Source organism: Hemitrygon akajei, chromosome 19, assembly GCF_048418815.1.
Source record: "Hemitrygon akajei chromosome 19, sHemAka1.3, whole genome shotgun sequence".
Lineage (NCBI taxonomy): Eukaryota > Metazoa > Chordata > Chondrichthyes > Myliobatiformes > Dasyatidae > Hemitrygon > Hemitrygon akajei.
In genome coordinates, this window is record NC_133142.1 from 66,873,660 (window position 1) to 66,885,726 (window position 12,067).

A 12,067-nucleotide genomic window follows, 5' to 3' on the forward strand; every position below is an offset into this window, starting at 1 on the left:
TATTCAATAAGTTTCTAATCTGTAAATATCTGAAAAAAATGTGATCTAGGCAAATTATATTTATTAGACAACTGTTCAAAAGACATGAGACAGTTATCCATGAATAAGTCACAAAAACATGTTATTCCCTTCATTTTCCATAAAAGATCAGTTCTGGATGGTTGGAAGAAAAAATTAGATATGACTTGATAGGATAAATTTATTCAATCCAAAAAATTTACGAAATTGAAACCATATTTGTATTGTATGTTTAGTTATTGGATTAGTCATTTGTTTATTCAGTTTAGTAAGTGCAAAGGGAAGCAAAGCCCCTAAGATAGAAGCCAATGAAAACCCCTGTACAGACTCGTGCTTGAGGTTCACCCATCATGGACAATGAATTTCATCCAGATCTTGTGTCCAGAACATCAAATATTGAATATTAATTGCCCAATAATAGAATCTTAAGTTCGGCATTGGCAAACCGCCATCCTTTTTTGATTTCTGTATATATTTCTTACTTAACCTAGGATTTTTATTCTGCCATATATATGAAGAAATTTTAGAATCAATAATATCAAAAAAGGATTTAGAAATGAAAATTGGTACCGCCTGAAATAGATACAGAAGTTAAGGTAAAATAATTATCTTAATAGTTTTAATTCTACCAATCAATGATTAGGACAATGGGGACCATTTAGTAAGCAGTTGTTTAACATGATCAATTAAGGGTAAAAAGTTAACTTTAAATAGATCCTTATGCTTCTTAGTAATTTTAACACCCAAATAAGTTATCAGTAACCAGTCTGAATGGTGATTGTCTATAGATTGGAACTTGCATATTTAATGGGAAAAGCTCACTCTTATTAAGATTCAATTTATAACCAGAAAAAGTACTAAACTGATATTATTGTAGGGATGGATTTCTCTGGGATAGAGATATATAGTAACAGGTCATCTGCATATAGTGATACCTTATGTATCTCATTCCCACAAATAATGCCAAATATATTGGGTGAATCACGAAGAGCGACTGCCAAGGGCTCCAAGGTAATATCAAATAGTAAGGGACTTAAAGGACAGTCCTGTCTATTACCTCGAAAAAGGGGCAATCTCTGATTATTGGTAAGTACAGAAGCCAAAGGTGTATGCTATATCAATTTAATCCAAGATATAAACTTTGGGCTAAAATTAAATTCGTCAAGCGTGTTAAATAAATATTCCCATTCAACTCTATCAAACGCCTTCTCGGCCTCAAGCAAAATAACACATTCTGGAGTTTTAGATGAAGAAGTATATACAATATTCATTAACTTCCTAACATTAAAATAAGAATAATGATTTTTAATAAATCCAGTCTGGTCATCAGGCAATTTGTGGCAATACATTTTCCAATCAAATTGCCAATATTTTGGAAAAGATTTTGGAGTCCATATTCAACAAGGATATAGGTCTATATGATGCACATTCAGTGGGATCTTTATCTTTTTTAGGAATTAAAGAAATAGATGCTTCATAAAAGGATTGTGGTAATTTACCTACAAATAAGGCATCCTTAAAGATTCTACATAACCAAGGAGAAAGTGGATTTGAAAAAGATTTTAAAAATTCTACTGTATACTCATCCAAACCAGGTGCTTTACCAGAATTCATCAAAGAAATTGTTTTCTCTATTTCTTCCATGATGGGTGCGTCTAATGCTAAACGTTCATTAAGTGGTAATTTCGGAATATTCAATTTCCTTAAAAATTCTTGCATTATGGTAGAATCATCAGGAAATTCTGATTGTTATAGAGAGGTATAGAATTCTTGAAAAGCTTTATTAATTTTGTCATGGTCAACTGTCAAACTATCATCCCGTTTACGAACTTTAATAATCTGACATTTAGCTGAAGCAATTTTCAGTTGGTTAGCCAATAATTTACCCGATTTATCAATATGTATATAAAATTGGCTCAAGTTTTAAGTAATTGATTTTCATTCGGGGATGTTAATAACAGACTGTGTTGCATCTGAAGTTCAACTCTCTTATAAAGCTTCAGATTAAGAGCAGCAGAATAATTTTTATCAATTTCTTTAATCTTATGAATCAATATACCTATTTCATTATTAATTCAGTTTTTCAATGCAGCAGAATTTGAAATAATTTGGCCACAGATGTATACTTCAAAAGTATTCCATAATATCCCACTGGAAATTTCTTCAATAAAGTTAGTTGAAAAGAAAAAGGCAATCTGTTCTTTAATAAAGTTAACAAAGTTTAAGTCCTGAAGTAGAGTAGAATTGAACCACCATTGTTTAGCACTAAAAGTTACATCAGTTAATTTGATAGTTTCAAGGGCGTATGATCGGAAATGGCAATTGCATCATACTCACAGGCAGTAACAGATGGAACTAATCAAGAGTCGATGAAAGAAGTAATCAATTCTAGAGTAATTATAATATACATGAGAAAAGAACTCCCTTTATTGTTAGGATGTAAAAACCTCCAAACTCTAAAATTCCAGAGTCAACTAAAAAGGAACTAATAAGAATAGCAGATTTGTTTGGTGGTACCTGATTGGACGCAGACCTGTCCGTCAAGGGATTCAGGCAACAGTTAAAATCTCCACCCATTATCAACATATATTCATTTAAGTTAGGAAGAGATGCAAATAGATGTTTAAAGAATTCAGGCTAGTCGGCATTTGGTGCATAGATATTAACCATAACAACTTTTTGGTTATAAAGTAAACCATTAATTAATAGAAATCTACCATTCAGGTCTGAGATTGTTTCATAGTGAACAAATGAAATTGAGGAGTCTATAAAAATAGATACACCTTTCATAGTTACGCCTGTGAATTAGAGTGAAATTGTTGGCCTTTCCAAAACCTTAAAAAACGCAGATTATTCTCCTTCCTCAGATGAGTTTCCCGGCCAAAGATAATCTGAGCATTCAATCTATGAAAAACTTCTTCCATTTAATCAGATGGTTCAAACCATTCGAATTCTATGAGACAGGGTTAGTAATGTTACCCATTTTATTTGAAGAAACCATATGGTATGTAAAGGGTTAACCCTCCTGCATAGGAAACTTATGAATGAGGAAGAGGGGAAAAGGTTTAAAGGGGAACTGGAAGTTATGACAAATCAGACATATTTGTAATTTCAGTTCAGCCCAGATGAAAAAAACTAAACTAAGAATAGCCCCACACCCTGCCCACAAAAGCCTGAAAACTGGCCAATAGACAGCCAGAAAGTTAACTAGAAACTCCCTTACTCCCACTTTCTTGAAGGTAAATCTCCAAAATTGGAAAAAAAAATGCAAAATACCACCCATCGTCATTGAAAGAGGAATGCTGTTATTGCAAATCATTTTGAAAAGCGAGATCTTGAAAAGTAAAACAGAATACAATCTTATTAATATTTCAGGGGAAAAAAATCAATCACCACATCAGATTCTTGATTATTTTTAAAAATGAACAATTGAAAATAAGTTGAATAAGTTAATAAAGACAAAAAGAACTTTAACATAGAAACATGACACACATCTATACTCCAAAGCAAAGTACGAGTATTATCAAACCAAGGGCAAAAAACTTCAAACTTTAACAGTCCAAATCTATAAACTGGTTATTAATTTATAAACTGAATACAGACATGAAAAAATTGAGAAAAATACGAATTTCCATCCATAGTCAAAACATTGAGAAGGGAATGCTATAAACAACACCAAACAAGTGTTAAAATAAAGATCAGCCGTTTGCAAAACATTTTGAAAGATGAGTTCTTGAAAAATAAAACAGAATACAATCTTATTAATATTTCAGGGAAAAGAAACAGTCAATCACCAAATCAAATTCTTAATTATTTTCAAAAACGAACAATTGAAAATAATTAACAAAGGAAAAAAAAGGAACTTTAACATAGAAGCATGATAAACATCCATACTCGGAAATAGAATACGAGTGTTATCAAAACAATGGCAAAAATCTTCAAACTTCATAAGTCTAGATCTATGAATTGATTATTAACTTATAAACCAAATGAATACAGACACGAAGAAACGGTAAATTTATTAGACAGCTGGGATCAAATGTTGATCCTCAAGGAATTGTTGAGGTTCTTCCACGGATTTAAACCATTTACGTGATATGTCAGGCAGAACAACCCTGGGAATAGCAGAGCTGGTTGAAACTTTCTTTGATAAAGCTTGGACATCACCGGTTTAAAAAGCAATCTTTCTCGCATCACCTCGGGACTGTAGTCTTCAACCAGACGAAACTTGAGGTCTCCGTGTTCAATAACCCCTTTCCGACGGACAGTTCAAATTAAATGCTCCTTGGTTTGCACATAGTGGAATCGGAGTAAAACAGGTCAGGGCTTCAACTCTTTAGGAGGTTTGGCTCTTAAAGCCTGATGGGCGTGATTGAGTATAGGGGTAATAGAGAGAGAACTTCAGAGCTGAACACATCCATTAAAATTTGGGAAAAGAGTTTAGTAAGGTCACCACTCTCAACATCTTCACAGAGTCCTATTATTCGCAGGTTCTGTCTACGACTGCGACTTTCCAGGTTAATAATCTTGAGTTTATACTATTCCAGTGTTTGAGCAGTCGAAGTTAATTTCTTTTTCAGCGTGTCCAATCTGCGATCTCTCTGTCTTCCAGCTTCATCGAGTTCAGATATTTGCCACTGTTGTTTTTCACTCTCCCGCTTAAGAGCTCCCGGTCTGCTTTCGATCTCCTTTAACAATACTTCCAAAGTAGAACATTTTTTTATCGAGTTTATCATCCAGGAGCTTCGACATAGCTTCCAAAGTGAGTGGAGACTGTTTAAGTTGTTTAGAATCTCCTTCTTTCCTTCCACGTCCATTACCGGCTTCCTTGCCTTCGGCTGAATCCTTTTGCCCCCTGGTATTCATTTTCAGTGATTAAAAATCAAAGTTCAGGTGAAAGGGTGGTAAAAAAATTGAAAAATGAGCAGAGCAAAGCCAAAATACAACTTGCTCCATCTAGTGCTCCAAGAGAACTCACGGATGCATTCTATGAAGTCCTCCTCAAGACTACCTCGATCAACTTGATTCACCCAATCTATGTGGTAGTTAAAATCCCCCATGTTAACTGGTGTTGCATTCTTACACGCCACAGATATTTCCCTGTTTATTGCCTGTGCCACTGTAATGTTATTATTCGGTGCCTGATAGACAACTCCCACCAGTGATTTTTGTCACCTTTATATTCCTAATCTTTACCCAGACATTCAACATTCTGCTCCTTAAATCTTATAACGTCTCTCACTATCACCCTGATCTCATCTTTAATTAAGAGCTGTAGTCAACCTCCTTTACCTTCCTGTCTGTCCTTCCGTATTACCGGATATCCTTGGATATTTAATTACCAGTCCTTTCCACCCTGCAACTAAGTCTCCATAATGGCCACTAAATCGTATTTCCGTTGTACTAATTTGAGCCACAAGTTCACTGACCTTGTTGCGAATACTACGGGTATTCAAATAAAGTGAACTTACACTCATTGTGCTTTTAAAATCTTGTAATCTTTTACTCTTTTGCACTTGACTTTTCTTCACTCTTACTTTTCTCTTTTTTTAGCTTTTTTTTTCTTTATCCACACTTTTCTTTTTTACTTTATCCATACTTCTCCAGTCTGTTGAACCCATCCCCCTACTATTTAGTTTAAAGCCCTATCCACAGCCCTGGTTATGTGATTTGCTAAGATCCAGGTCCCATCATGGTTCAGGTGTAGCTTGTCCCTTTGGTACAGCTCCCTCCTTCCCCAATACTGATGGCAATTTCCCATGAATTCAAACCCACTTCTCCCACACCAATCCTTAAGCCACACATTTAACTCTAATCTTCTTGATCCTATGCCCATTTGCACATGGCTCAGGTAGTAATCTAGAGATTTCTCCCTGTTTGGTTCTGCTTTTTAATTCAGTCCCTAGCTGCTCAACTTCCTTCAGTAGAACCTCTTTCCTCATTCTACCTATGTCATTGATACTCACATGGACCACGACAAATAGATCTTCCCCTCCCATTTACAAATTCCTCTGCAGGTAAGATAAGATGTCCCAAACCTGGGTACTAGGCAGGTAACACAGCCTTCAGGATGCTTATCTTGTGACAGAGAACTCTGTGTATTCCCCTGACTACTATCCCCAATTACTACTACGTTTCTTTTCTTTACCCCTCTTGATTGGCTCCCTGAACCACAGTGCCAGAGTTAGGTTGCTCATCCATCCTACAGCTCCCATTGCCATCAAGACAGGGAGCAGGAGCAAAAATCTTAGACCTGTTGGACAAGCTCAAGGGCTGAGGTTTCTCCAGCACTGTCTCTTGGATCCTACTACCCACCTCACTCGCAGTCACACCCTCTTATATATCACCATGGACGGAATTTGAGGCAGCTAACCTAATGGGTGTGACTACCTCCTGAAACAGAGAATCCGGGTAACTCTCCCCTCCCTGATGTGCCGTGGTGTTTGAAGCTCAGATTCCAGGTCATCAACTTTGAGCCTGAGTTCCTCGAGCAGCCAACACTTGCTGCAGGTGTGGTCACCAGGAACCACAATGGGGTCCACCAGCTCCCACATCATGCAGCTACAGCACATCACCTGATCCTGCATCATCCTTTTATTTAATTAGCTGTAATCTCGTGACATTTTATTCAACCACTACTAAAGTCTTACCTGCTACTTACCTGTGCCTTCATGTCAAAGCCTCAAGTTCTCATTCCTAAACTGACACAATGGCCGCTCTGCTTTGACCCTCCTTTACTTTTATTTGCTTCTGCTAATGAATCGCAAGTCGATTGGTCCGCCGCTAGTGAGCCGAGCCCTGCAAAACTCTTTTCCCTGACCTGTGTGAAGCTCTCTCTTCGAATCAATTGGTCTGCGGCAAATGGACTGAACCCTGAAAAACGCTCCTTTTTTAAACTCTTCTCCCCAATCTGTGCTAAGCACGCTCTCTCTTTGAAATGATTGGTCCACCGCTAATGCCAGGCAGCATCTATGGTAAAGAGTACAGTCGACGTTTTGGGCCGAGACCCTTCATCAGGACTCGTATGCTCTTCGTGTGTCCTGATGAAGGGTCTCAGCCCGAAACATTGTCTGTACTTTGTTTTGATAGATGCTGCCTGGCCTTCTGAGTTCCTCCAGCATTTTGTGTGTTTTACTTATGTCATCCATTCACTGTTCCAAGACTTTTTTTCAGTAAAGTGAAACACTTTGGAAATTTTGTATCTTAGATTTCCATTTGATTCTTGAATGCACAATGTAGTGTGTTATAGGCAGTTCTCTGGCTGATGTTGAATACCAGTAGGTAAGAGTGACCAGCACAGTTATTGCTATAGGTTGTTCTCTCCTTAATGTGACAGATAGCTTGTTGAATAACGAGAATAAGATTTCCAGTCCTTAAACAGCCTTAATAACATTTGTGAAGATTTGGCATGATATCTAAAACTTTGACAAACTTCTATAGATGTGTGTTGGAGAGTATATTGTCTAGTTGCATCCCATCCTGGAAACGCTAATGCCTTTGAACAGAAAATCCTACTAAATTAGTGGATGTGGTCCAGTCCATCATGGGTAAAGCCCTCCCCACCACTGAGTACATCTACGCAGCAATTTTGCAGGAAAGCAGCACCCATCATCAAGGACCCCCATCATCCACTTCATGCTCCCTTCTCACTGCTGCCATTGGGAAGAAGATGCAGGAGCCTCAGGACCCAAACCACCAGGTTTAGGAACAGTTATTACCCTTCAACCATTAGATTTTTGAACCAGAGGGGATAACTTCACTCCACTTCATTTGTCCCATCACTGAACTGTTCCCACAACCTATAGACTCATTTTCAAGGACTCTTTATCTTATGTTCTTGATATTTATTGCTTTTTTTATTTTTATTAATATTATATATTTTTTTCCCTTTTCAAGCTGGTAAAACTTGAGGTGCAAGCATAGCCAAGCACACACATTTCTCAATTGCTAGCAATCTTTGGACTATTCTAGTGGTGCTCAGTATTGTGACTTTTTAAGATTATGATTTTTTTTCTTCTTTCTTTCTGTATTTGCACAGCTTGTTGTCATTTGCACATTGTGTTTGTATTCCATCCTGTGGGTGCAGTCTTTCCCTGATTCTATTGTGTTTCTTGAATTTACTGTGTATCTTGCGAGAAAATGAATCTCAGGGTTGTATATGGTGATATATATGTACTTTGATAATAAACTTCAATGAACTTAGACCCTGAAGCTCATGGCAACAGTGTGATATTAGCTCAATAAGCAGCTGTTGACTTCTTTATACTTCGTTTTTAATGAAAAATCACGTCAGAACCCCATATTAGCAGGTGTTTGCTAAACTTTTATTGGCTATCTGCTAACATTTCAAAGTAAAATACATTTCTATTAAATTTGACTGCTGTTCTAAATTTAAGGTGCAGTCATTGCAGTCTGAACTGCAATTTAAAGAAGCAGAGATGAATGAGTTGCGTACAAAGTTCAGAAATTGTGAAAGAACCACCAAGTCTCCAATTCTGGGTGTTGCTAAAGTCAGGTAGGTGAAATGCACTTCAAATATGGCTGTCAGATTTATTTGATTAACTGAACATTTCAATGGTTTTGATTTTCTTTGTATTTTTCAGCCTTTTAATGCCTTTTAAATAATGTTTATATAATATCCATACATTCTGATCAGTGCAAAAGGCCAGTGATTAAGTTTGAGATGGATAATACAGTAAGAAAATATTACTGGGATGTGTTCCTTTCAGAAATAAATATGCAAGAATATCGAACTGTTCAGGGATGTAAAATCTATAATTCCTGCTATCTGTGGAAGCTGAAGACCGTAGTCCTTGATCACAAAATCAGTGTTTGGAACAATTGTAGTTTCAGATTAGAGCAACTGGTCTTAAAATTTATCCATACTGTTGAGGAATGAATTTTAATGTTCTGTTCAGGAGGCAAGTGTGACAACATCTAAAGTGGTAGGCAATTTGCCTTCAGGCAAGGTTCCGCACTTGCTCATCAGCTTGGTGTTAATTCTTATTCCAGTTTTTAAAAAAAAGGACAGCAAGGGTGGGGAGAGCCAGCATTGGAGAACTAAGAAAATAAAAGAAGGCATCAAACTTAAAAGCTCGTGCATACCAATTCTCCAAGAGTAGTGGGGAAACTGGAAGATTGGGAAAACTTTAAAAAACAACAAAGAGCCACTAAGCAATAAAGAAAGGGAAGCTAGATCATGAAGATAAACTAGCACAAAATATAAAAACAAATAGTGAAAGTTTTTATAATTATATAAAGCAGAAAAGGGTGGTTGAAGTGAGTGTAGGTCCCTTGGAGGACGAGAAGGGGGAATTGGTAATGAGGAAATGGCCAAGGCTTTGAATGATGATTTTGTGTCTGTCCTCATGGTGGAGGAGGAGTCTAACATGCCAAAGAGAGATGGCTGCATTGGGAGATGAGGACCTCGATACAATATCTATCACTAAAGAGGTAGTGCTGAGCAAACTTGTGGGCCTGAAGATAGGTAAGCCTCCTGGTTCTGATGGAATGCATCCCAGGATACTGAAAGAAATGGCAGAAGTTATAGTAGAGGCTTTGGTAATGATTTACCAAAATAATTCTCTGATCTCTGGGCAAGTCCTGGCGGATTGGAAGATGGTGAATGTAATGCTGCTGTTCATAAAAGAATGTAGGCAAAAGGCAGTTAACTATAGACCAGTTGTTTTAACATCTGTAGTTGGGGAAAATGCTTGAAGTTATCATTAAAGAAGAAATAGCGAGGCATCTGGAAAGAAATGGATCCATCAGGCAGATGCAGCATGGATTCAGCAAAGGCAGGTCCTGTTTGACAGACTTACTGGAGTTCTTTGAGGATATAATGAGCACAGTAGATAGAGGGGAACAGATGGACAATATTTACTTGGATTTCCAGAAGGTGTTCAATAAGGTGACACATAAAAGACTTGTCCATAAGATAAGGATGCATAGAATGGGGGTGATGTATTAGCATGGATAGAGGATTGGTTAACTAAAAGCTCATGCAGTGAGTTGGGAGTTGGCAATCAGTGGTGTGCCGCAGAGGTCGGTGCTGGGCCCAGAACTGTTCACAATACACATTAACGATCTGGAAGAGGGGACTGAGTGTAGTGCATCTAAGTTTGCTGATGATACTAAATTGAGTGGAAAAGCAAATTGTGCAGAAGGTTTGGAGAATCTGTAGAGAGACATAGATAGGTTTAGTGAGTAGGCAAGTGTCTGGAAGATGGAGTACAATGTTAGTAAATGCAAGGTCATCAACCTTGGAGGGAAAAATGAAAGAGCACTTTATTTAAATGGTAAAAAGTTGCAGCATGCTGCTGTGCAGAGGGACTTGGGAGTGCTTGTGCATGAATCACAAAATGTTGGTTTGCAGGTGGCTGCAAGCTATTGAGAAGGCAAATTGAATGTTGGCCTTCATTGCTAGAGGGATTGAATTTAAGAGCAAGGAGGTTATGCTGCAACTGTAGAGGATACTGATGAGGCTGCACCTGGAATACTTTCGTTACTTAAGATTTGGCAATAAGCTTTATATAGCATTATAATAACAGATGTTATTTTTGGATATTATATATGCCTATCAAACTATGTTGAGCTCTTAAGGATGCAAGAAAATTCATAGATTAAACGTTTGCATTCATTGTTCAGTTCTGTCCATAACTTAATTATCTCCATAATCTTGGAAGGTTTCACCAGGGTTTTTAACTGTTTGCCCCTCTTTAAGAGGGAGAGGGTTAAAATCATACAGTTGAAGTTTGATTAAATATTTGAATACTGATCTTTTTCTGATCACTTTTATGAATATAACATTTTTAAAAAATCGATGAGGATCTTTGCTATGAAACAAAAAATATCTATAACAGAAAATACTTAACTTTTATGGGCCCTTTTAGTTTAGCCAGTCTTAATCACAAATGATGTGCTTTGGAGGTCTGTTGACACCTGATGTGATGTACCAGGAAGTATTCAACAGCAGTTGGAAGATGGTTGTCTTTTTCCTGACTCTATAAGCTGTGGTGGTTGACATTTCCAAATTAGGAGAATAGCAAAAACAAATATACATCGAATTCCCTTAGGAATAAAATAGCTATAACTGAGCCCATTCTTTCAGAATAGGTAATAGAAAATACTGAGATATCTTTCTGTTTACAGTATATATTTGACCATTTACTTATGGTATTTTAACACATCCATTTTACCGTAAATTCCGGTGTATAAGTCGAGAATTTGGCCCTAAATTTTAGTCCTAAAATTAGGGGGTCGACTTATACACAGGGTGCCAACTTTGGAAAAACGAATACACGGAAGACAGGTTGTATTTATTGGCTGTTTTTGAGTCAATTTCGTTCCACTGTCGACGCATGAGTTCTTTGAATGATTTGATTAAACTCACATCTGGTGGCTGGAGCACGGAGATCAAACCACCGGGGATGACTGCAATGTCCGTATTTTCAGCTTTCAATGCTGCTTTTGTCTCACCTGACAAGTGCGCTTTGAAGATGTCCCAGACAAGTAGCGACTTTTCTTTCCCAAAACCATCGGGATGTCAATGCCACACCTCTTTAACCCACTTCAAGCAACCGGCTTTGTCCATCCAGCAGCGTTCTTGAACATAGACAATAACACCCCGTAGGAATTTTCTGAGCTATCTTTGTTTTTTGTCTCAACACAAGATCACGTCTATTCATAAATCGTGAGCACCAACTTCGCGTAGCTTTGAAATTTTCACTGACCTCACGGTGTTTCTTGGCCCATTTCAATGCTTGAACTGGAATCAATTCTCTGGTAGAGATGTATCCGGATGATCGCTGGTGATTCACCCACTCTAAAACTTTTTCTTCCAGTTCTTGCCACTGGCATGTTTTCCCGTGGTTAGCACATTTCGTCTTTGGCATTTCCCTCAGTGTGTCCTCTGCCTTTCTCCACTCTCTCACTTGTTTCTCGTTTACACTAAACTTCTTAGCAGCTGCAGAATTATTCGTTCCTTTAGCAAAATCAACAACCTTCAGCTTGAAGCCAGCATCATATCGCATTTGTTTTAATCTTTGCA

The 12,067-nt window shown here is 37.4% G+C and overlaps 1 protein-coding gene across 3 annotated transcripts in view; it reads left to right on the forward strand.

Annotated features, from left to right (window-relative positions):
* Positions 1–12,067, forward strand: part of atrip (ATR interacting protein) — a 65,589-nt gene that overhangs the window by 13,594 nt on the left and 39,928 nt on the right. For all 3 annotated transcript variants that reach the window (XM_073072684.1, XM_073072685.1, XM_073072686.1), the window contains one exon: positions 8,415–8,533. In XM_073072684.1, the coding sequence (XP_072928785.1) occupies positions 8,415–8,533 (119 nt within the window). The remainder of the gene's footprint in view (positions 1–8,414; positions 8,534–12,067) is intronic.